We start from the raw sequence: 20,570 nt of genomic DNA on the forward strand, positions 1-20,570 counted from the left end.
TATTTTTAGTAGAGACAGGGTTTCACCATGTTGGCCAGGATGGTCTCCGTCTCTTGACCTCGTGATCCGCCTGCCTTGGCCTCCCAAAGGGCTGGGATTATAGGCGTGAGTCACCGCACCTGGCCAATTCCCTTTCTTTCAGGTGAGAAAATTAAAACCAGGAAAGTTTGGTTGCTTGCCTAAAATCATAAGTTGGAGAGAAAGCCTATCATAATTACTGGAAATGAAACTTCCTGAAGAAAGAGATTCCTAGAGTGAATTAAACACGAGGAGAATGAGCCACCCATGGGCTTCCTTGTCAAAAGAGAGGATGTCCCTCACTCTTGGATCCTTGATTGAAGCTGTAACCATTCATTGCCAGCAGATGCTGGAACTGGTATGAGTTTTCAAAGGCTGTTTTGAAAAGCCTCTTTTATAACGTAATAGAATTTGTGAATCTAGGGAAGTGTTCTGATGAGTTGCTGTCAGTATTCAGGGTCAGATCTATATTTGCACAGATTACCTGACCTAAGAGACATTTTGGGCTAGCTAACTGGTTAGTAAGTGGAAGAACTTGAGTGAGCTGCTTAACCCTCTGGTGGCTCAGTTTCCGTTCCTGTAAATTCATGGTAATAATAGTGCCTACCCTGAAGGATGGTCAGTAAAAAATAAAGGCAGTAAGCTAGAGTCTTTGGTTGAATACTTGACTTGAGGTCGGTGTTTACCGTTAGCTGTTAGTTTAGAAAATATTCAGAGTCTTCATAATTTATCCTGTATCTAGGCAGACCCTAAAAGGTCCTTTTAAAAAATGACTCAGTATCCAATTTAAGAATCCCACTTTGAAATTTTTTTCCCATCATTCAGGTAACATTTCATAAATACTGAAATCTTAAAAACACATGACAGGTTCAAACTGCTTAAATACCCAACCTGGTTGTGTCAGATATTACCTATAAGACCTTAGGCAGGTGATTCAAACTTCCCATGCCTCAGAGTCTGCCTCTTTAAAATGGGGAAACGGGCTAGGCATGGTGGCTCATGCTGGTAATCTCAGCACTTTGAGAGGCCAAGGTGAAAGGATCACTTGAGCCCAAGAGTTTGAGACTAGTCTGGACAACACTGCAAGACCCCATCTCTGCTAAAATCAAACTTTAAAAATGGGAAAACAACCTACGTACTTCATGGGACAATTAAGTGAACTGTAACATTTAGAGAAACGTCAGGCATATTGAAAGGCAAAGATGTCAGGCTTAATAAAAAGTGATCAATTGCCACAAAAAAACCCAAAGTAGACGTTATTGTCATTCTTATGAAAATAGAGGTTTCTATCTTGTGTTTAATTTATCTAAGAAGTTTGATTTAACAAAAGAGAACATTCAAAAATGCCCATTCCATTATGCAGAGATATTGATTCACGGAAACAGATATATAATAATTGGCTCCTGGAAAAAACATACAATAAAACTCTGGCTATCCAAATCACAGGATCCTCTCTCTGCCCAAATTATTCATGAGACCACATTCTCCCGAGAGTGGAGCTTTAACCCTTTAATCATCTTTTCAAACTTTTAAATTTCTTGGAATGTGTCTAGAATGGACCCAAAAAGTCTGAAGAGGTTTTGCTTTAGCTGTGATCCAGTTGTTTTCTCATAAGGGACTTTTGGCTTTTATTAAAACCAGGGTTTCAAAGCAACTGGAGGTCCTCTATGAGTTATCAATTATAAAGAATCTGCAATGCCTTTGCTGACTATCACCACTTGCTCATAATAAATCTGGGATTTGAGGCCAGGAAATTAAATGAACTGTAGAAGCATTTTTTAAAATTTTCAACTAGAGTGACGGCTATTTTTTTTTTTTTTTTCTGGAACTATCAAAGCAAAACCCAGCCTGGGGAATCTATTTAGTTCCTCTTGCTACCACATCCCTGAATAGGTCCACTATGCTTACGCATTTCTTCAGGTCTTGCATTTTCTTCGTTAAATGAGTTGATTGTGCTGCAACTTTAAATTTTCGAAAATGCTTATTTCACTTTGGTGTTTGGGGTGATTATTTCTTCCTACTTGTTTGAGTCTCTGCAGATAACCAGACTCTTCCTGTCTCCTCCTCCTTTCCCTTCTATGACACCACACATGACAAAGGTGCAAAGCAAATAGATGTTAAGTAAAACATTGACGTGGGTTCAGTTTAATACTGTGCTCTACCAACTCACTCTACTGCCTAGCAACCATGGTGGCTCACCCCGAGTTCATTTTCATTTCAACGTGCCACACAGAGAAGCAGCCTAAATATATACCGTCAGTTCTGAAGCATATAATCTGTAAACTACAGGAACAGGCAGATCATTTCCATTAGTTTCTTATGTAGCAAAAACCACAATTTTCACCCAAAGAGTGTAATTATATTCAAATTCTGAACGACTGCCTCGGAAACAGTTGAAATTCATAGTTTGGGGGAAAGTCACTCAGGAGTGAATATATACGTTTATGGTTTAACATGGGGGGTGAGAGGAATATTTCAAAACAGTAAAAAAGGGAGGGCAGGACAGTCTCTCAGAAAATGTGGCTTGCTGGTTTCCAGGGGCTTTATGTTTTCATAGACACTCAATAGTTGATAAGCAAGAGATCAGGACTGGGGCTGGGGACAGGTCTTCAAAACTGTGATCTTGGTCACTGCTTCCAGATGAAGAGCAGTAACAGGTGAGCAGACAGGCCATTTCTTTCCTGCTTTCTGGCAAGTGACATCCAACCAGGACAGACAGTGTCTCCTTTTACAGAACCCTGCCTCTGAGCACTTTTTCACACTGAGGTCTCCTGTACAAAGGAGGCCTTCAGAACACCCTGAGAAACTCTACCTTGGCACACAAAGCCAGGCACCTATTAGAAGGATTCTCATGAATAATTTTTTTTTTTTTTGAGATGGAATTTCGCTCCTGTCACCCAGACTGGAGTGCAATGGTGTGATCTCAGCTCACTGCAACCTCCGCCTCCCTGGTTCAAGCGATTCTCCTGCCTCAGCCTTCTGAGTAGCTGGGGTGGAGCCACATGCCACCATTCCCAGGTTATTTTTGTATTTTTAGTAGAGATGGGGTTTCACCACGTTGGCCAGGCTGGTCTCAAACTTCTGACCTCAGGTTATCTGCCCACCTCAGCCTCCCAAAGTGCTGAGATTACAGATGTGAGCCACTGCACCTGGTCAAGAATTAATTTTAATGGAAGGCCTAGAAAGTCCAACACTGGCAGAAGATATGACTGCAGGGCATAATCTGGATAAGAGGAGATCCCTTTGAAGAAAGAGAGGTGGGGAACAAGATTGCAATTTACGAAAGTGTCTTGAAGGACTGAGAAGTAGAGGAAAGAAATGGCAATGGACTCAAGAGTCATGCTGCCTGAGCTCCTAACCAGTCCTGACACTAACTGGATGCTCTTAATTGAGACCTCATCCTGCCTATCTGGAACACTGAGCTCTCTTGTCTCTCTAAGTTCTATGAACCGACTGGTGTGCTTTTGAAGGGTGCATAACTTCCTGTGTCCTTTTCCTCTTTCATAAACTATCATCGCTCCTCTCCTAGTATCACATGGATCAAATGATTGATTGGTCTCAGCCATTCAATCAACCAATGAATGATTCATTCATTCACTCAAAAAAACATAACAGGTATGAATGTTTCGTCAGTCTGCTCCTTTTAATTACTATCTCTTTAAGTTGAAATGGGTTCAGGCAGACTGGAAAACATTCCAAAACTTATCAGGAATTGGACAGTCTTATAGACGCTTTGGAAAGGCATGTTAGCTGCATTAATCAAAGTGGTTCATTAATCTGTGCACTTTATTCCTGACAAAGGAGCCTGATGTGTTTGTGTAGTCTGTTACTTGAGTTGACAGACTGTGTGGTACAGCAGGAAGACCAAGAATTTTGTGGTCACGACCAGGTTTGGATCCTGGCGTTACCACCATATTAATTAACCCCTTAATCTCCCTGAGTCTCAGTGTTTTTAACTGTAAAATAGTCACTTTATTAGGTCCAAAAGCCAGTGAGGATTAAATGAAGTCATATATGCAAAGCATCTGGAAGAGTACCTGTCACACAGTGGGTGTACATTATGTGCTCATGTATGATTCAAGCAAGTCTCTCTGAAAATCCTAACTGTAAGTAGAAATAAACCGTTTCCTCTTTATAAACCCAGTTGCCAGTCTGCCCCCTGCTCTGATATGGCTAAACACAGCAGAGCATTTTAAACATAACATATAGTTCCTTTCTAGTATTATTAAGGTGTGTTTAAATGAACGCTGCATTCTTCCCATCTCAGCGTGACTGCACTCAAGTTGGATTGCGGGCTTTATAACATCACAGTGTGCCACTCTGGTACATTATGATTCTTCTGTCTGAGGGGAAAAGAGAAAACCGGGCTCATGGCTTTGACATAAGTTATTATGATAGTCAAGAAAACAGACCTATAAAATGCTGGCAGACTTGGGGAACTCAGATAGGTTTAAGATGCAGAGTGGCATCTTTAAAGACTTACAAATCAGGGACTCATGCAGTCCTAGTGATGGAAAACATTTGGAGAGATCATCTCGCTCAAATCTCTCATTGTACAAACCAGGAAGAAATGAAAAGGAGTTTCCCCCAGCTATGGTATTAAGGTACTTTCACACTATATGCCATGCAGAAAACTACAGGTAAAGCAAAGAATATAGGTTAGGAAATCAAGATACCTCATGGAATATCTAAAAGTTAAAAGATTCACATAATCTAAAAATATAATGTTATAATCCAAAGTTACAGAACTGGTCAGGGAGAAAATTGGGGGCAAAATGTATATATCAGCACCATGTCCTCTCAGTAAGAATTCTGTTTTAAATTCAGGCTTCACAAAGTCAGTTCTAAGAGTTCTGGCATAATAATGTGCTCCTATCTGCTCTACAACCTTTGAGCCCTGGTAAGCGTAAGACATTGCATTAAAAGAAGTTCTCCACTTCCAGATCTAAAGATAGTTGTGCTTAAAAACATCCACTTCTGGGGGCCGGGCACGGTGGCTCACGCCTGTAATCCCAGCACTTTGGGAGGCCGAGGCGGGTGGATCACGAGGTCAAGAGATCGAGACCATCCTGGTCAACATGGTAAAACCCCGTCTCTACTAAAAATACAAAAATTAGCTGGGCATGGTGGCGCGTGCCTGTAATCCCAGCTACTCAGGAGGCTGAGGCAGGAGAATTGCCTGAACCCAGGAGGCGGAGGTTGCAGTGAGCCAAGATCGCGCCATTGCACTCCAGCCTGGGTAATGAGAGCGAAACTCCGTCTCAAAAAAAAAAAAAAAAAAATCCACTTCTTCCTAGTATAAACCAGATTAAAAATTGTAGCATACAATGGACACTGAGAATCCTGTAGGAATGTTCGAATTCTGCACAGGTTTACTACAAATGGGATCCAATTCTGAATTTCCAAAATGGTCTCCAAGTATTCCTTGGAGTCCTCTCTTTTCACTTCACTAAATCTCTGAGCTTCTAAATGATTTGCTATAATGTGTTGGCCCATGCTAAAATTTGCCCGGCATGAATTTCTACCTAAGAACACCATTACCAAACGTCACGAGCTGACTTTTGTCCCATGCTATGTTCTAGTGCCATAAACAGGAAAGTACAAAAAAGGTTCTCTCATCTACATTTACTCGGAGTATGATGTACATGAAATAATCTCTTGGAAGCAAAAGAGTATGTGTGTATAGATAGGAAAATGAGGAGAGCCAGCAGATGCATGTTCTTTAACAACAATCTACCAACCAGCAAATGATCAGCACTGAAGCTTCTCTTTGTGCAAGGAATTCAAAGAGGGCAGCCTTATCATGAAAATGTTTCTCATAAAATATGTAACCTGTACACATTGATTTACAATGTATAAGCACAACTTGCTTAATCTTTCATTCAATTTCTATGATATAAGTACGGGAACTATTATCATTGCTCACTTTAAAGATAAAGAAATTCAGTCTCAGTGAAACCAAGTGACTTACTCAGGTTCACAAAGTTTCTTAGTGATATAGTTTCTTAGAGGCAAAGTTTCTTAGAACCAGAGGTTGAAGGCTATTTCCTCCAACCACAGTTGTTCCAACCTCACCTAACAGCACACTGTCCACTAGAACTCCATTATTATTTACCTACTATCATAATTAGCACACATTCTGAGCACAGAAACAAAGAAACAAATAAAGGTATTCCCTTTCCCCAAAGAATTGAATGCTTTGCTTAGGATTTAGAACAACCAGTGTTTTATAAATGACGTGGTCTTTCAATCATCTCACCACGCTTCACATAACCATGTCATGAAGTAGATAATTTACCTCATATTTATATTTTCAAATGAACTTTAGAAAAATAAAAATTGAACAGAAAAATAATGAAATCGATGCCTTTTTAAGTAACATTTTTTCAACTGAGAAAGGGAGAAACTTGAAAATTAAAAAACAAGAAATTTATACTTAGTTCACCTATTTTTTTTCTTCTTTGCACTGACATGTGAAAAGTGGTGGTTTGTGTCTCAGGAAAGGCAAAGAGTGAGCGACTGTATTTCCCAAAAGAAGTCAATGGCAGGGGCGGAAGGTCTGGCTCAGAAGGGCAGCACGTCTAGGTGGAAAACGCCTTAATGTGTAGACATGAAAGCATGTGTCTGCAGTCAGGCAGAATGAGTCCACACGCACATTAAGATCTGGACTCAGTCACAGAAGACAAACTGAGAAGAAAGAAAACACAAGTCTTCACTGAATCAATAGCTGCTATTTTCCCCACATATGTAAACACAACATTACCTCGTGGGGCACTATCTTCTCAATTTTGTAAGTTGCTACCAGTGTCAGTGAAGTTTGATTTTTCTGCTGTGAAAGTTTGAGTCCAATGGGGATTCACTAAGCAATACAGCTTAACTTCTTTCCCAATAACTGGGTCAGGGGTGGGGGGAGGGGGGCGGTGAGGAGAAAGGACCTTACAGGCTGAAGTGTGTGCCTTCGAAATTCATACATCAAAGCTTTATTCTTGGTGCCTCAGAATGTTTGAGGACGGGGCCTTTAAAGAGGTGATTAGGTTAAAATGAGACCTTTAGGGTAGACCCTAATCTAATGTGATGGATGTTTTCACAAGAAGGGAGAATTTGGACACACACAGAGACACCAGGGATGCATGCATGTAGATGAAGGCCAGACCCCATGAAGACACAGGGAGAAAAAGGCCATCTGCAAGTCAAGGAGAGAGATCTCAGAAGGAACCCAACCTGCTGACACCTTGATCTTGGACGCAGCCCTCCAGAGCCTTGAGCAAACAAACTGCTATTATTTAGACCATCCAGCCTATAGTACTTTGTTATGGCGGCCCTGGCAAACTAATATAAGGAGGAAAGTATTAAAAGTTCAAAAGTAATCTTCAGAGATTTGCCTCCCTCTCTGGTCATCTAGAGTTCTAGTAAAGCAAACTTTCTCAGGACTGTCAAGTTCATTTACTAAAATGTAAAATGGAATGCATTCCTTTTTTCAGATTCAAAATCTGAGGTGAAAGACATCAAGTTCTTACTATAAAATTTCATCCCACAGCCAGTATGGGCAAGTTTCGTGTGTGTGTGTGTGTGTGTGTGTGTGTGTGTGTGTGTGTGTGTGTGTGTGTGTGTGTGTTTTTTCCCTGATGTTCTAATTATCTTATTTCTCCTCTCTATGACACAACTGCCCCTACTCCACACCACCCAATGATCTATGTTGAAAGTCCTGAAGAAATTTACACTAGAATATTATAGTCATCCCATGGTGGTCTCTCAAGAACAAGTTTATCTCCAGACCCACTACTTGCCAGTGAATTTTAGAGAAGAAAAACAATGCATCTAGAGGAGACAAAGGAGAAACCAATTTAATTAATTCATCACCAAGGCCAAAGATATATAAATCTTATCATTTGATCTGTCAACCAACACTATGAATTATTCAACTCCCCGAATCTCAACAAGGAAGGCATCAAGAAAGTGGTTAGAAAGCAGCTGGCTGAGCAGAAGAATGTGCTCAATAGATCAAAGCAAAACAAGTCCCAGGGCTGTAAAAACTTGGGGGTGGGTCTCTGGGACAAGAAATGAGTCCAAGAAAGACTCCAGGATCATGTGTCACAGGGGGCCCATGACCACCACCAATTGCACTAAGATTGTTTGAATAGGACTTATATACCCCTCGCTTCTACACACACTCTGGTTTCTGAGCAGGAGATCTTCCTGCAAATACATTGTGGTGTGTTCCCTTTTAAAACTGAGCTTTCCAAGAGTTCTATGTCCTCAGCTAGTCCCCACAAATGTCTACAGAGCCAGGAAAGTCTGCTATTTTGTGGAGGATAACATTTAAGGTACACATAAAACCACTGTACTCTACAGTTCTGGTGGGTCTGAGGGCCTTTTCTAGGGTCTCTAGCCATTTATCTACTTTCTTTTTTATTTTCCATCACACTGAATCTTAGCAGATGTAGGTTAGTTGAAAAACCAGACTGGGGGGACCAGTCAAAAAGATTTAAAGGAGACTGAGCAATCGATCCTTGAAGAAAACTGCCTCTAGACTATAATGACTGAAGCATTTCTTAGGCAGATGTACATTGGAGTTCTTTTGTTGTTGTTGTTGTTGTTGCTATTTTTAGTAGAGACCAGGTTTCCCCACGTTGGCCAGGCGGGTCTTGATTCGAACCCTTGATCTCAGGTGATCTGCCTGCCTTGGCCTCCCAAAGAGCTAGGATTACAGGCATGAGCCACCGTGCCTGGCCACATTGGATTTCTTAAAGGTGAGAAAGAGGAAAAAAAAGAAGGAAAAAATATACAAAACTCTCTTATGTAACTTAAGCTTGCTAAACAAATATATTTTACTATTTATAGATCTGTAATCACTAAACTACCTTGTGCTTTGATAAAAAATGATATTTACATATGGAAATAAAGCCAAGGATGAAAAGGAACCTGGAAGGATATTTTAAATAACAGGATAATGTAAGTCTTCATTTTATAAAGAATATTTAGATTTTATATTAATTTCACTTGATATTTGGATTTCTACCCACTCCCTGTACTTTTAAAATTATGGAAGCATATATATATAAAGTTTTGCAATTATTCCTAGCTGAACACCACAATGTCTTATTTGGTTCTGTGTCTTCAGCAGTAGCACACAACCTGGCACATAGTAAGTGCTCAATGAGTATTGACTGAATGACTGATGAACAGGAGACAGCATGAAAGTGCGATGAGGACTCTAAGGGAATGGGGAAGGGTATACCAGATTCCCTTTAAGAAGAAAGCAGATCCTGTCCTGAAACACAATCCTAACATAAGGCAGTTTGAGATATCCCAGATAAGTGTGGCCTTAGTCTCCCTAATTCACAAAGAATCCCAGCATCCTCTAGGCTGTCCTGGGATAAAGGCTTTAAGGAAATTTATAACATAACCAATTTTCTAAAGATTGGAACCAAGCACAGGCAAAAGTGTAGGTAAAATACCAGCGATTTGGAGGATTTCTGTTTCTTCCATCTGTCTTAGCATGAATCCCTCTATAGAGCTGGATAGTGGGGAAAGGGGGTTGAGGCACCAACTGATGAGCAGCAGCTTTGAGGACTTTGGCTTCTCAGAAAATGGGCAAGGGTGTAGTTAGAAAAAAAAAAACCTCTTAAGTCCAAAGGAGATTCTTGGACTCAAGGCTCTAGTTTTGTTTCATACCAAAATTAAGGGCATTTACTTCTGCACAGACAATAGAGAGGGCTGCCTTTAACTCTGGAATAAGATTGGCAGTAAATCGTCAGAGTAACAACCATCAGTTTCTTGGTGCCATGCCTCCTACCACCTCCACCCAAAAGATTTTTAAAACAATTGCTGCTAGCTAGGTCTTTGCCTTAGACTAGGGGAAAAAACAAACACACACAAAAAAGAAAAAACAAAAAACAAGTATACGCCAAATAAGTATGAGAGGTGCATCAGGAAAGCTCTGTGGGAATTTCTGGTTCTTTTAGTTAGAGATGCAAAGGGTCGCAGCTTGGACGCAGAATGAGAGCCAGATGTAGGGATAGTTTGTTGATTGCTGCTTCTCTTGATTTTATGCTCAAAAACATCAATTAAATATGCAAGGAGCCTACTTAATATAGATGCATTCACTCTCCAAGCCCCAAATCAATGAATTGAGACTTCAGGATTGAAAGAGGATTGTGAAGAGTTGAATTCATGAGCTTTCTTATCTCAGCCATGCCAGACCCTGGAGTTCACTGTACCCTACAGCTCTGGTGGGTGTGAGGGCCTTTTCTGGGGTCTCTAGCCATTTACTTACTTTCTTCTTATTTTCCATCATGCTGAATCTTATCAGATGTAGGTTAATGAGAAACCAGACTGGGGATCAGTCAAAAAGATTTAAAGGAGACTGAGCAACCAATCCTTGAAGAAATAAATGAAAAAAAAGAGTCATGTTTAACCTGTGCAAGGTTCAACCCCTCTATGAGAGAGAGAGAGAGAGAGAGAGACAGAGAGAGAGAGAGAGAGAGAGAGAGAGAGACTGACTGACTTAGGGACCCTAGGTAAGCACTGCTCTGCAAATTCCAGCACTTACTAGTATCTGCTTTAACTGTTTGCATCCTGAACAAAATACATCAAAGACCCTGCCGCCCCTAACCTCTAACTGATGCATAATCTTCCTCTCCCTGCTGATCATTTACAGTAATTAGCAAAATTTAGCTAATTATCTCTGAGGATTTCCGTATTTAATTATGGCTATTAGTAACAGTCTGACTGGCTTCCCCTATCTCCCACTCCCCTCCTTTTTTTTCTTTCTTACCCACTGCCTCCAGTCCCTCTCCCCCTTAAGAGCTAAGTTTCCATGTCAATGAAATTGCTTTTTTGGTGGTTGTGGCTCTTTCTTCTCCTATGCTGGTTTGCTCCTTTTTTTTTTTTTTTTTTTTTTTTTTTTTTTTGCCAACACCAGGCCCAGCAGGAGTCACAGAGAAAACAGCCACCAGGTCAAGATCAAGCAATCCCTTCTTTTCACCATCCTCCTCCACTAAGCTTACAGGCTGTGAGCTGCTTGACAACTCCATCAGATAAAATTTAAAGAGAGTCCAAAAGAGCCAGAGTATGTGCTGGCATTTTCTCAATGTGCTGACACTTACACTACAGATAGCATAAAGCCAAAGCCCAGGGCTCGGAAGCAGCAGGAAGAATCAACTTTCCAAAAGGAGTCTGCATGTTATCAGTTTTTAAAATACAAACCAGGGCAGGGACCCCCTAGTATGGTTCAGGCTCCTGTTCCCTGGAGGGCTGTTTCTGCAGCCAGTCTTCATTTCTGTGTGTCCTGCTCCCCTTACCATCAGAGTGGTGTGCATAGTAAACAAATAAGGAAGCTCCTTTCTTTAGAACAGTTTACTACAGCAAGCTCCTACCTTAGCTACAGACATCGCCCTTTTAGAGGCAGCCGGCTAGGAGCTGAATATAATTTTAAAAGCCATAGATCTCTTCCTTCAATAGTCATGCAAGGAGGGTCACTGGGAATAAAACACATCGTACCTGTATTGTGTGAACAAGCCCATCTCTGCTCCCTAGAAATGAAATAACATTTGCATGCACGGTGGAATTGAACTTACTATCATTTACATTTGGGTAAATTATAAATGAACTTAGCCTTATCTTACATATTGGTTCCTCTCTGATAGTGATATTAGATGTGTAGTTTTAGAAATAGCTGCTCTTTCAATCTCTCGATAGACATGTGGGCAAATATAAAGCTGCCAAAATCAACACAAATGGCCACGGGTTGTTAATTATATTTTCTGCCTTCTTATATTCAGCTACTCTTGGCTGACCTTTACCACACAGGCTACTTTACAACAGTTCAATCAACTTCTGGCTGAAAACCTGATTCCTGTTGTCTGCTTTTCCCACCCCGCCCCCACCCCACCCCGACTAGCTCCCAAGCAAGACCACAAGCAAAGAAGGGTGAAAGCAAGGTGAATTGACTATTTCTCCAAGTACAGCATTGGGACTCATCTGTAAGTTGCCTGCCACCATGGGGGTGGGGAGAGTAGAAGGTTGTAAAAGAGAGAGTGTGGTGTCTGCAGCTATGAATAAGGGAGCTAAGGAGAGAAGAACCCTTTAGAGAAAAGTGGAGGTGGGGGTCGGGGACTAGGGCAGAAAACACTAACCTTTAAGAGAAAGTAGAAATTTGCATCCCTCATGGACATACGATGCTTTTCATCATTTTAAATTCATTTTTTTTTTTAAATTATCTTCCCACCCTTGACACTACCTACAAGGCGAGTGAGTTAAGGAATCGCTATGCCCCACTAAAAGGATAAAGAGCAGAGAGACCCACCGTGCCCTCCTCGAAGGGAAACAGGGGAGCGATAGATAGAAATAGGCACTGAGTGATGCTTGCTGCCATGGAAATGGTGCTCGTGCTGAGAGTGAGACCCCGGCGAGGAAGAGGTGGAGGAGGAGGAAGCTACATTAGAAGAACTCCACACAGAGCTGACGATGCATCCCCAGAACAGTGACCAGATCCCAAGCGTCCAGGCCGGCCGGCGAGGAGGGCTCCGTCTCGCGTGTATTCTCAGGTGCATGGTCAACGCACGGGACCACTACAGATGGGCAGTTTGAATTCCAGCCAGTGAGGAGTAATGAAGTTCATGATGCCCAAGGGCCCATCATAGCAGGAGGAAGAGTTGCCAGAATTTGGGGAAGAGGGAAGCAATATGCGCTTTCAAGACAATGATGAATCAGTTAAAAAAAAAAAAAAAAAGATACTAAAGAAAAAAAAAAAAGATAAAAAGCAAAGCCCCTTCTCTTTTCCCGGGGCTGAAATTTAGGATGCCAGGGTCGTCTCAGGTATAGCAAACCTCCTAGGATGCCCCGACATGCCACGCATGTCAGGGGAAGACCGGCGTGGCTTCCTCCAGATCTCTAGGCACCTCGAGTCTGACGACTTAACTGCACACTCCGGGCAGCCACACAGAGGAAAGGTGGCAATGAAGGAAGAGAAGGAGGCAGCAGGAGCCCCAAGTGGGTTCAGGTGAGTTTATTCCAACATCCAAGGAGTTTGAACATTTTTATTTTCCCGTTTCCACTTCCACGCGATGCAATGCAGAACTGCCAGGCAAAAGGGGGCTGGCTGCAGGTGGAAGAGTTCTTCGGGTGTTCCAGGGAGTCTCCGCGGGAGCGCGAGGCTGTTAACCCTGCGCGTGCTGGACTAGCGCCGCGGAGCAGCCGCCGGCTTCCTGGGTTTCCCAACTGGATGAAAAGCAGCAGCAGCCACCGCAGGCAGAGGAAGAGAACAAGGACTGGAGGGAAGGAGCAGAGGAGGAGGAACCCGGCGCGGAGCAGCCACCCAGACCAACGTGGCACGGGGCGGAGGGAGGCGGGTGGGTGAAATCAGGGAGAGCGCGAGAGGAGGTGCCCGGCAGGCGGCAGAGGGGGCCGAGAGGCTGGCGGGCGGGCGCTGCGAAGTGCGCGGGCCGGAGAGGCACAGGTGAAGTGAAGCGAGGAGTTGAGGAGCCAAATTCACAAATGGGCAAGTCATATGCAAATAGCGCACTCCCGAGAGCAAATCAGTGCAGCCCCAGCGCTCTGCCGAGGGACTGGCTGGCTCCGGAGGAAGGAGGGGCCAGAGCGACCAGGAATCCCGGCCCTCCCCATTCAGGCACAGGCTCGTCTACACCCTCGCGAGCCTCCGGCACACACCGCCCGCCCTCACTCCCCTCGCTTGCTCGGCTCCCGCCGGCCGTGTGCGCGCGCGCGTGTGACACGGACAGACAGATACTGCGCCTTCTGATTCACCCGGGCCATGAAGGCACCTTTTCACAATTTGAGAGGAAAACTAACCGCGGCGGCCAGGGCCGACGTGGCTCCAAACAGAAATAAAAAGAAACCCCTTGACTCAGCGCGCGCGCTGGAGCTGCTGCACGCGGTGGAGCCGCACGGGCGCTCCTCCCCGCCTGGCGGTGGCTCTGGCGGCCACTCTCCAGGCGCGTGTGTCTCCCGGGGTTCAGATGCCCAGGTCCCCACCCGCAGGGCGAATGATGGGAATCTGAGTCCAGACTCTCAAAAGTGAAGGCGGAGCGGTGGCCCGGGGACTCCGAAGGGCGAAGGGCTGGGTGTCTGGCAGCCCTTCCAGAAGGTGGCTGCCACCCCCGGTGAAGGATGCTGTTGGGATTCCAAATCCAGAGGTTATCGTCCATGCCTGTGGTCCCGACAGAAAATAAACTTCAGAAGGGGAGAGGGCCACATTGGCTGGCTCAGAGAGAAGTGACCGGCCTGTCCGCAACCGGCTACAAAAGGGCTGCCCCAAGTGGGTGAAGTCCCCTGGGCACTGGGCACCGAAGACAACACGGTGTTTACCCCAAGACTGAACACGCAGGGGAGAGCCAGAGTGGCAGCACCTGTCCTCTGTCGTGGCCATCTGTGACTCCGGAGGCGCTTGACCCAAGGCTCTGCCAGGACACTGTGACCCTGTGGACCAGGCGGCATCACCCCTGCACCATGTCTGATATGCAGGAAGGACAAACCCAACAGGCTGCCCTCGCAGGCCAAGCCCTTGTCCACACAGGTCTCGCTAGCTTTGACTCCCTCCTACCGTTCACCTTGGTTAAAAAGCCCATTACATTTGCAGGGAGGAAGGGAAGGTGAGTGAACGATACTTGCTGGTAAAAGCATATATATGTTGTATTTAGGAGGCTTTTTTTTTTTTTAAGGAGCTTAGAGCACCTATTATATACTCCACTCTCATTTTAAACCCCCTGAGGATAAAGAACAGGGATTAAGACAGCCCTATTCATCCTTGAGACACCCCAAGGAGATGTTGAGGAAACAGCATTATATCTCTCTAACAGATAAAGATACCAAACCTACAGATGATTTGCCTTCAAGGTCATACATCAAGTCCATTTCAGAATTTATGGTAGCGAGCTGGTATTCTGGTTCTGAAATTGGTGTTCTTTAAAAGCTCCAAGCCACCCCTAGTAAATGATACCACAGAGTCACCCTGACTGCCCTGGCTCTCAGTTGCAAGGGTGATCCAGGATCCACAGACCCCCAGGAAATGGCCCTCTGACAAGGTTCTCCATACCTTTGGGTGTGCCTCCATACACAGTGTCTTAAACCAGCAGCATGCACTCAGCAACGCCACAGCAAGGGCAAGGGATGGTTTGTGGACATTCCATTGAAACCTCAGTTTCCTCCTCCGTAAAATGAGGATCATGCCTCCTCCAGGTTGTTGGGGGTTTAAAATGAGAAAACTCCAAGTACCTGGCAGTATTCTCTGTTCACAAGAAAAATAAGCTTGAAGCTCTAAAAAGGTGAAGTACAGGTTAAGTACATATTTAGGGTCTCATGCTATCATTGCTAGAAAAGCCAGAAAAAATTCTTAACATCCAAAATATCCATGATAATTTCCACTCCATAGCCACTCCTTAATTTACTCCCGCAGATGGATTTCCACTGCACTTTTGGCCTTAAGGCAGCCTAGATGACTCTGCTTACCCCTAATTCTTCAGCTATCTCCAACCAGATGCCCCATTCCTCACTATTCTCTAGTTCCCCAGGTCTTTCTCCCTTGAATGTGGGAAGTTCCTTCTCATCCCAAGGCCTTTATGGTGTTGGTGGCCCCTCTTGCTTGGAAGGCTTTTCTCCAAGATTTTCATGTGATGGTTGCATTTCAAATGTCACCTCCTCAGAGAGCCTCTCGGGTCCTCATCCAAAGTGGATCTCCACCCCTGAAAGGCATCCCTTCCCATTACCTTGCTTTATTTCCTTGACAGCACTCTCTAGTTTCTGAAATTATTTTATCTATGTATTTGTTCATAGTCTATCTTTTTAAAAAGGTCATAAGCTCTCTGAAGGCCAAGTCTTTTTCATATTCTCCCCTGTATTCTCTGTGTGTGGAACAACGGGGTAGCACATAATAGGAGCTCAGTAAATACTTGCTGAATGAATGAACTCAGTGAATCAACTGCAGTCTCATACTCACGTTTTCCTTATGCCATTAATTGTGCTGATATGTTTGTCTGGCTTTAGCAATGTCAATCCCCAGAGACAAGCTTTTTCAGAGTAGATACGCCGACCACCTACCCACTTACTGCTTTTCTTTTCTAAATTGGCACTGAGCATTGGAGACTGCTTTGACTTCATTCTGAGGATGTGTGGTAAGCTTAGATGGACCTTCCAATTAATTCTCTGCTAGGCAATAGAGGGAAAATAAATCCTTAATGCGGTACAAAATCTGGAAATGCTGCTGGTGCGTCACAGCTGGAACTATTCATTTCACTTGTCATACTTATAACTTATTTATTTACTTTTTGCAAAATGTCAGAAGAAGTCATCGTGAATTTCAGTAAGGCTGATTCCATTTGGGGACACAGTATTTATACTGGGAAGAGGCTTCAGAGGACAAATGTAAGACGGGTCTATTTTACTTCTTCCGCTACAAAGAGATAACCCCCAATTATCCTAATAAAATGCATGCCCTTCTCCAATTTACCACACTGTTCATTTTTTCATGTGTTTCTTACCCCTCGTGGCCCTCCCACTAGTTAACACATTCCTATTTAGACTTCTTTTCTGAATCCTATTCTTCTTAGGTCCTTTAGAGCTAATGTTAGTCTAACACATGAAATGCATTTTTAAAGATTTTTAGCTCCAGTAATACTTTCTAAATACCGCCTGTAGCTAGAGTTCAGCTGAAGGATTTGTCATCCCTTGTCCTACCATCAAAAGCTCTCCTCTTCCTCTTGAGTTGTCTTTTCTAGTGGGTCCTTTGAGTGACAACACTTGGGAATCAAGTGTACAGCTACAGGATGAAAACGAGAGTCCACTTTTAAGATAGAAAAGAAGAGAAGTAGATTTAGAAACACTATGCTCACCCAGATTTCAAGTTGAAAAATATAAATAATTTCACAGGAACAACCACGCTCAGCTCCACTTGAATAAATCCCCCACGGAGTCCTGACCATACTCTTTGGATCCTGAAATTTCTAAATGGAATACAATTTTTAAAAACCCCTCTATGACTTCAGGCTTTAGAAGTGGTATGACAGACTTTCTCCTCCTGCTTTTTAAATGTCTCACCCCCCCCACCCCCCCGCCGCCCCATCCTTACCCTGCAAGAGAATGTTCCCGGGTAAGGTAGGAGCATCTTTACCCATCACACCCATTGTCTTGTTTTGGTCTGTGCCTCAGCTATGCGACAGTCTGGAGAGTCTTTGGCTTCTAAAATAAGCCTTGGGATTGTATTTAAATGTGTCAGGCACCAGGAATCTAATGCAAAGTTGCTCAGTCCATCAGCTTATTTTCCACAGTACCGTACATTTTATCTCTGCACAGGTGTCTCCTCACTTGTATAGACTCTGACTTGCCACTTTGCTGCCAGCAGGAGACCCCTGTCAAGTTGTTCATTGCAGGCACATCTCATATGAACTGCACAGAAACAGGAAGACCAGAAAGCATCAGAGCCGCCTGTTTCTGTGTGAGCCCTAAGCTTTTAGGTGAGGACCCTTTTTTTTCCAAATATGAAGAGTAGAGATCCTTACTTTCTATCTCTACACAAAGGCCTCCAGAAGGCAATTTAGGGGGAGAGAGAGAGAGAGAGAGAGACAGAGAGAGAAAGAAAACACAACTAAACTCTCATAATGTGAAATGAAATAAAAGTCCTGAAAAAATACTGGGGATTGTTAACATGGCTATAAATATATCCAAGGGTTTCGGTGACACCATAAAACAGTTCAACTTTGCTTTATTATATGTCAGTAGATTTATTTATAGCCACATAATTCATCCTGCTCATTTATTTAAAAAAGCCATCCTACATAAAAAGCACATTTTGATTATGTTTTCTATTTGGAGGTATAAAAGAGAGGCTTTATTCTTTTAGACATCACTTCTATGAGTATTTGATTAAAAAAAAGACAATGGCATCCTTGTGTAAATTTGTAGTTTAGAGAATGTATATACTGCTTCTGCCTCTTTAACTTATCCTTCTAATAAACATCCAGAGTTATTTCCCTGTCCTCCTTGTGGCTGAAATAGGGATATCAGGAGTTTGGATGCTGGAAAAACATTTTTTAATCTCTTGAGTTTGAATAATGTAGCTGGGACGTTTACTTCATTGAAATGTATACACATTTCTTTAAGGCTTAAAAAATATGAATCTTCCTGTGAAACCTTATTTAGCTTCCTTTGAACTCCAAAAGAAGCTATTTTAATATAGAAGCATTTTTTTTTCTGTCTTTCACTATTAGTTTCTCATAAAGAGATTTGGGCATTTACAACCTGTTAGTCTTCACTAAGCTCACGTTGGATATCAGATCTCCACCAAGCTTAGATCAGGTTTTCAAAGGTCTAAACTTGGTATCCTCAGCCTCATGGAAATCTCTATCCAGTTATTAAGGAATCAAATAAAATGAGTTATCATAATATGCTATCACAATAAAAGAAGGAATCTCATTTGTTTGTTTACAGAACCAAATATTAAAGATTTAGATAATACATTTTATTTTTATTTTTTTTGGTATAGAAGACTTTATTCAGAATCATTGCAATATGTTTAGGGACCACTGCAAAGGGTCTTGCAGTCTGGGAGAGAGAGAATGGGCCCACCGCCCTGGAGGACATTTTGCAAGTGCATATAGATTTAGATCAGGCCCCCGGTACTACACAGCCTAGGTTCAAATCCTGATTCTGCTTGTTAGCGGCTGTGAAAATGTAGCCAAGATCTTAGCCTTTTTGTAGTTTAGCTTCTTCATCTGTGAAATGGGAGTAATCATACCATCTAATAGGTTTGTTGTCAGGTTTAAAGTTGATGCATGTAAATTGTCTAGAAATCGTACCTGTCACACAAAAATGAGCAATAATAATAGTTATTATTTTATTATTACTATTATTTTTCTCCAGATGAGAGAAAAGTCTAGTTTAGAAGACCAAATAAGAAAATTGTCTTCTTTTCTTGTTTATACAAATCTCCAGGGCAGTGAGTAAACACCCTTCCTCCCACCCATAATTTTTGTTGTTGTTTGAGACAGAGTCTCGCACTGTCGCCCGGGCTGGAGTGCAATGGCGCAATCTCTACTCACTGCAACCTTCACCTCCCGGGTTCAAGAGATTCTCCTGCCTCAGCCTCCCGAGTAACTGGGATTACAGTCGCCCACCACCACACCTGGTTAATTCTTTGTATTTTTAGTAGAGACAGTGTTTCATTATGTTGGCCGGGCTGGTCTCAAACTCCTGACCTCACGATCTGCCTGCTTCAGCCTCCCAAAGGGCTGGGATTATAGGTGTGAGCCACTGTGCTGGCCCCCACCCGTAATTTCAAAACACAGAATGCAAAATCTGTCCCACATGTTACTCAACTCATGGGATTCTCTTTGCCCATCTTCTGCGGAAGAAGGAGCAACTTCATCACACGCTTCTTATAAATATCCTCCAAGCCAGCTCCAAAACAATGAAGCTCATGATTGGTCCCTGAACTAGGTCACACAGGCTATGAAAACCCAGCATTGTTTGATAAGTAATTATTTGCCTGGATAGGGTAGAACTCTTAAGATCCTAGTCTGCTTTGGGATATGAAAGGGCTCTCTGGTGACTTCTCTTTCCTATTTCTTTAATTCTTTATTTTCTCTCTTTCTTCTCTAGAATAAAACATAAATTCTAACAATTAGCCTTCTCCCTGGAAAACATGCCTTCTAAATATTTTAAGAATTTCCGTTGGATTTATGTAGTATTTTATTACTATTCAACTTTTTTTGAAAGTTATTGTGACTGTACCTCTGAATTAGGCTCTACTCAGGATAGAGAGAAACTGCAGCCCCTGTCCTTCACTTTGGTGCATTGATTCATTTACTCCATGGACACTAAATTTATACATACTATGGGCAAAGCACTGGCTGAAGTCCAGCAGGCCAAATAATGAAGAAATTTCAGGCCTTAGGAAGTAAATAATCTAACAGGAAAAAATAAAAAGAAAACACCTTAAACCAAATTAGACCAGCCATAAATGCATTTAAATATATAGCTTCCCAAATACAATATGATAAGTGCTAGAATAAAGGTATAAACAAAGCACATAGAGGAATAGAGAATGGAATTGATCTATAGCAAGGAGAAGGATTCATAGACAAGGTAGCATATGAACTGAGCGTTAAAAGATTAGAGTTCAAATCCTGGGTCCACTGGCTATGTGACCTTAAACAAGTAATCTTAAACTTTTGGAGCCTGCTTCCTAAAGGAGGCACACCAGCCCAGCGTTCACTTGTCACTTAAACTGTTAAAGTCTGAAGAGCTCCAAAATGGGTCAACTTTTTCTTTCAATGAAAAAGGTAGGTATTCCATGGGAAAAAGAAAGGCAAGGCAAGGCAAGGCAGGAGAAGGGAAGGGAAGAGGAAGGGAGGAAAGGGATAGAAGGGAAGGGAAGGGGAAGAAAGAGGTGGGGAGGGGAGAGGTAAAAAGGAGACAGGAAGGGGGAAGGTAAGGGAGGGGAAGGTAAGAGAAGGGAAAGGAATTGAAAGGGAGGAAAGGAAAAGAATAGGAAGGGAAAGGTAGAGTGAGGAAGGTAAGGTAAGGGGGGGAGGGAAGGA

At 42.8% G+C, this 20,570-nt stretch overlaps 1 protein-coding gene across 43 annotated transcripts in view; it reads right to left on the minus strand.

Moving 5' to 3' along the window:
• The window catches only part of NRXN3 (neurexin 3), a 1,699,208-nt gene that overhangs the window by 567,409 nt on the left and 1,111,229 nt on the right, over positions 1–20,570 (minus strand). For 4 of the 43 annotated variants that reach the window (XM_032287209.1, XM_032287213.1, XM_032287211.1 and 1 more), the window contains exon 1: positions 12,326–13,867. The exons of the other annotated variants lie outside the window; for them this stretch is intronic. In XM_032287209.1, the coding sequence (XP_032143100.1) occupies positions 12,326–12,572 (247 nt within the window). In that variant the 5' untranslated portion in view covers positions 12,573–13,867. Of the gene's footprint in view, positions 1–12,325; positions 13,868–20,570 lie in introns of those variants that run through there. 43 annotated transcript variants of the gene reach the window in all.

Source organism: Sapajus apella, unplaced genomic scaffold, assembly GCF_009761245.1.
Source record: "Sapajus apella isolate SASKATOON/1434 unplaced genomic scaffold, GSC_monkey_1.0 scaffold20, whole genome shotgun sequence".
NCBI classification, from domain to species: domain Eukaryota; kingdom Metazoa; phylum Chordata; class Mammalia; order Primates; family Cebidae; genus Sapajus; species Sapajus apella.